Source organism: Crocodylus porosus, unplaced genomic scaffold, assembly GCF_001723895.1.
Source record: "Crocodylus porosus isolate Cpor-Errol unplaced genomic scaffold, CroPor_comp1, whole genome shotgun sequence".
NCBI lineage: Eukaryota > Metazoa > Chordata > Crocodylia > Crocodylidae > Crocodylus > Crocodylus porosus.
The window spans coordinates 19236052-19241543 of NW_017728915.1; the positions used below are offsets into that span (position 1 = coordinate 19236052).

General features: G+C 47.5%; 1 protein-coding gene across 1 annotated transcript in view; it reads right to left on the minus strand.

Moving 5' to 3' along the window:
• LOC109310341 (histamine H3 receptor-like) overlaps nucleotides 1–430 on the minus strand; it is a 64410-nt gene extending 63980 nt beyond the window's left edge. Inside the window, exon 1 of the mRNA XM_019535423.1 lies at nucleotides 196–430. Within this exon, the coding sequence (XP_019390968.1) occupies nucleotides 196–430 (235 nt within the window). The remainder of the gene's footprint in view (nucleotides 1–195) is intronic.
• Between the last annotated feature and the right edge of the window lie 5062 nt (nucleotides 431–5492).

Genomic DNA, 5492 nt, shown 5'->3' on the forward strand with positions numbered 1-5492 from the left:
GGGAGGGAGTCACGATGCTAAGAGAAAAAGAGAAAGGAGATGGATATAAACCTCCACAGTGGTGAGTCCACAATGGTGGAGGGGGTGAGTTGAGCAAAGTAGTCACTCAGTCCATGGAGTCCTATTGTGGGAGTCCCGGCCGGGTGGAGTGGAGTAGTCTGTGGTTGGGAGTAGCTCTCAGAGTTCGTCAGGTACGGGGGGAGTTCAGGCAGTCCCCCTCGGTGGTGGTTGGTCTGGTGGTGTCAGTGTACTGGCAGTGGCCTGTGATATGTTTGACGTCGATATTGTGGGACCAGCGGATGGTGTCAGATACCATGAGGCACCGCATTAGCTCGGCATAGTGGCGGGAGACACGGCAGACACGTAGGATGCTCTCATTGCTGGGTTTCCAGGCTCCAAGCACTCCCATGATGAATGTGTTCACCATCATGTTGTAGCCATGGCTCCTCAGGATGTCGGCCAGCGGAGCGTACTTCTTTATCTGAGCGAAAAGGCCAAGAAGCTAGGCCCTCCTACTCCTGGCCCCTCTTACTCCAGAGCTCCTTCCTCTGCAGCCTCCAGGGCCAGATTGATTGTGTAGGCTTAGACCTTGAGCTTATACACGTGCTAAGCCTTGCTCCCTTCTGGTCAGGTGACTTAGCAGCCATTGCAGGTGTGTTTATTTTGATGCTAAATCCCTGCCCACCTGCCTGCCACTGTGTCTGCTTAGCCGGTGTTTGCAGCTCTTAGCCCCTGAGCAGCCTGGCTGTCTGTCCCTTATGCCAGTTACTGCTGGCTTTTGGCTACAACCCACCTAGCAGGTAGCTAGTTCCTTAGCTTCTAGCTTTCCATGAGCCAGCTCAGCGTGCTGTAGTTTCCTTTCAAGCAACAGGAGCCATCTGGGTCTGTTACACCTAGACAGGGCCCAGATCTGTCCTGTGGAGATGGAGCAATGGATTATGGAGACTAAGACATCTTTTTTTTCTCACTAACACCTTTAGTTCTATAATTGAGTCATTTAGCAAACCACAGTTCTTACTTCAAAGGAGCCTTAATAGCTGTCATGGACAACTGGTGCCTCCTAATACTGGGGGGACACCAGCAGCTGATCGCCAGCCAGGGTGGGAGGTGTCCCTCAGCAGCCGATAGCCGCTGCTGGCAAAACCAGAAGTGCTGGCAGCAAACATAGAAATGCCACCGGTGCTTCTCTCAGGGGGGTACGGCCAATCTCAGGGGATGTGCGTGCACCCCCTATGCATCGCCAGTGGTCCCAAGCACATGTTCTCTGTCATCTTTGTGGTGAGCTTCTTTCAATCAGCACAGCGAGTTAGATTAAGTTGTTATTAGAGGTGCAACTGCCCACCACAGTTGTCGCTCCTATAGCAGCAGGGTGATGTGTGGCACCCAGCTGCAGCTGCAGCTGCAGCAGTGTAGGAAAGCTGCTGCTGCTGGGGTGCAGACTACCTTGGGGGGGCAGACTACCTTGTGGGGGGGCACTGTGCTGGCACCCCAGCTAAGGTGGCACCCAGGGCTGGCACCTCACTTGCTCCTAAGTTTCGCTGCTGACTGTAGTGTGTTGGGTAAAGCAGTGATTCTCAACCAGGGTTACTACAGCACCCTGGAGATCCTTGAGATCCTTTCAGGTGTGTCAAGGGGTGTCATGCACACTGTTAGATGTGCAAATATGATTCAGCAGACAAATGCAAGGATTTTGAATAGAAATCCATAGTGCTGTAGGATTTCCGAGTTCTTTGCAACAGAAAGATTGCTTTATTATTTTTCTGTAGTTAAAAAAAGAGTGAAAATTAAGAGCTCAAACCTTCTGAGTGGTGCCTTGAGTCTAATGCGGTTGAGAATCACTGAGGTAGACTGGTATGATGTATGTTAGGACACTGCTTTCCACGTTCTTTGCAGTGGACACTTCATCAGAGCACGATCCTTTGAAGGGCACCTTAGGGCTCCCAAGCAACACTTTGCTTTCTTTTCAAAAGGCTTCACTTTACTGTCCACAAAGAGGAGCTCCCTGTGTTGTGGTAGTCAGCAACCCAGAGTTTGAGGGCCAACATAATAAAATGCACTCGTGTAGAAGACCCATGCTTCTCCCCTTAGTGAAAATTTTTGTAAGAATTCTAATTAAATTACACACAAACATGATAGCAAAGGTAAGGTTAATGGGTTATTGTTTATTAATCAAAAGCCAATTATAGACCTTGGCTTGAAGTGAAGTCCAAGTGAATTTGGTATCGTCTTGTTGGGTAGATTTGTCATTTTTGCACTCAATGGACATCTTCCTCCTTTGCTTATTATACTAGAGGATTTATTTTTGAATTTTATGTATTCCTGTTAGATAATGTGCACTAGATGGGACATATAATACAAATGAAAGAACATACAGTTTACCAAATGATGTGGCATAAATCCAAGCGCAGGCAGAGCAGGATTAGGTCTCATGGCTCCAACTCTTCAATCAGGCAGATACCACTAGGTTCTTCTGTCCCTGCAATGTCTCAGTGAAGGTCTATGTAAGTGCTGTTGCCCGCACACACCTATTCAGTTTCAGGAGTGAGACTCTAGTTTGCAATTTGGAATGAGGAATCTTGGTTTCAATGGGAATGCAAGTAAAGGGTCAGTTTTCCTGATTTTAGTTAGGATAGGGCGGTGCAAAATGGCACGATTTTGTTTCGACTTCCATTTTGCCATTTGGAAGGGACAGTGTTTTGTTTTGCTGTTTCGAAGCACAGTTCTGTTTCATTTTGCTGAAACTGTTTTGACACTGTTTCAATGTGTTTCTATGTTTTGCCCATAGGCTATAAAGGGGAATCATGAACATGCCTATAACTTTGTCACTTCTTGCCTGATTCCAATGAAAATTGCAGGGACTGTGCCCCTACTGAGGGCATGAAGCCTGCAAAGTTTCAAGGAGATAGGTTTAGGGGTATTGTGAAACTGCACCTCAAACTGTTCAAAGCAAGACTAGTATCACTTGCTGGCAGCAGCAGCCTGCTGTCATCCCATGTGCAGTCCTGGGGCCAGACTCCTCCACAGCCCTGCAACCCTCCCAGGGGGCATGGGCCCCTGGATCTGTGTGCAGGATGACAGCAGGCTGCTGCTGCTGGCTGGGGCCATTGTCAGCACTGGGTCCTTCCCAGCGCTCGGCATGGACTGTGCCGGGAAGACTTGGGTGCTGGTGCTGGCCTCAGTTGGCAGCGGCAGCCTGCTGTCATCCACATGCTCCACGGCTGGTGAGGGGTCGTGGCAGAGCTCCCCCCACACAGTGGGGGGCAGTGGGGATCACCCTCCCTGCCTGGCACCTGCGTAGCAGCTGCCCCATGGCATGGGTGCAGCATGGCTCAGCAGGGTGCCGTGTACTGTCTGGGAGCTGGGGTGGATCTACTTGTCAGCTGGAGCTCCTGGTTCAATTCCCCAGCTCTCTGATCACACCCCAAGCTCTCCCTGGGGGTTGCAGCCGCTGGATCTGTGTGCCGGTTTTCAGCAGGCTGCTGCTGCTGGCTGGGGAAATAGCCCAGAGCCGCTGCCATCCCCAGCTGGCAGCAGCAACCTGCTGTCATCCCACACCATCCAGGGGCCTGCGCCCCCCAGGAACAGCTGGGGGGAAGTTCAGGAGTCAAACCGGGAGCTGAGGGAATGATCAGGGACCTGAACATTCCCTTAGCTCTCAGTTTGATCCCCCAGCTCTTGGATCATTCCCCCAGCTCTTTCTACGGGGCGCAGGCCCCTGGATCTGTGCACTGGGCTTCAGAAGGCTGCTGCTGCCGGCTGGGGCCAGTGGCAGCAGTGCAGTCTTCCTCGTTCTCGGTACGGGTTGTGCCAAGTGGCTGCCACTGGCCCCAGCCTGAAGTGGCAGCCTGCTGAAACCCCGCATGCAGAGCAAGGGCTTGAGCCCCACAGGAAGAGATGGGGAAATGATCAGAGAGCTGGGCAATTAAACCGGGAGCTGGATGTCAATATGAGAGCAGTCCTTTCCCCTGCACCCCCTTAGTTTCTGTTTAGCTGCAAGCAAGCCTGGCTTCCAAACTCAAAACCTTTCGAAACTTTTGAAACATTTTGAGTGCCCTCATTTCATTTCAAAGCTGTTTCGAAGCTTTTTTGTTTTGTTTCGATTTCACTGTTTCGAGCTCGAAGTGCATTGAAACAGCTTCGAAATGAAACACCTGTCAAAATTTTACACAGATCTAATAGATACCTTTTTTTTTCTCTTCAGGGCTACATAGATAATAAATCTATGTTGATTTTCTTTCTAAGGTGACATCAGTCTTGATAAGGTTTGTAATGATTGGGATCAGAAAATGTAATAGTGTATTATCCACACAGACAAATGTGTCATATTAGAAAATGAGGAATTTGTTGACAACTGGCTTACCCTCAGATGAAGTTTTGCTTGTGAACATGATTTCTGCACTGTATGTCATAATCTTTTTCAAGATAACATTCTAATTCATCCCGATGTGAAACTTTCCTGTGAAGGCAAACTAACTAAATAAATAATAGAAATGAGCTGGTGCATTTTATAATGATGGGTTTTTCTGCTTTTCCCTTTCTGACTGTATAACTCATTCCTAGGCTAAAGGAATTATGAAAAATGACATGATATTTGAAACTACTATTTGTAACAAGTAGTTGAGACACATCTGCTCACTTTCTCAGGGAAACAGACTTTAAATTACATTATCTGCACCCAACAAAGAATGCTTTAAATCATGTAGTCTGAAACAGATATCAGTGATGTAAACAAGAAACTTGCTTGATAAAAATAATGTTTTGAAGAAAGCAAAAATCAAGTGCTTAGCACATTGTAAGGAGAATGTTAGAATTTGACATAATGCTGATTAGCAGCCCTTATCTACATGGCCACGGTGAAGACCTGCTACCTATGGTACACAAAAAAGTGCCATCCTAGCCCACCTGATATCAATAGGAGCTTTGCTATAGCATTGCAAAAGTGCCAGGATTCCAGTTGCTTTGCAGAGGGTACATCATTTTCACAGCAAAGATGCGTTAATAAGAATGAAGAATTTTCTGCCTCCTCCTGTCCTTCATATTCTTTCCCATCTCTCCAGCACCTTTCCCTAATCACCCATTTCCCACTGGTCATGGGGAGTATGACCTCTCATGTCCTTTTTTTTCATTGCCAGGCTCTCAAAGTCATTCCTTCATCACTCTTCAGTATATAACTAAAGAGATGAGAATAAAATACACACATACAGCCTCACCTGTCTTGCCACTGAAATCTTTCCTAACATGTAATATCTATTTGTAATAGTACCCTGAGGTCAACCTGGTCAGAGCCCCACTCTCATGCACACTCTACAATCACAGAGTACATGAAAAGCTGAGCGTTGGTAGTTTAAAAGACACTGTATGGTGCTTGCCATCCTTGTTCACATTTCTTTAAGCTTTGAACTCTTTGGGTGGGGGCTGGCTTTATTGCATGGGTTTATGACTCTTTTTGGTCTGTGAAGATATATGATGAAAGAATTACTAGAAAGTGTGTG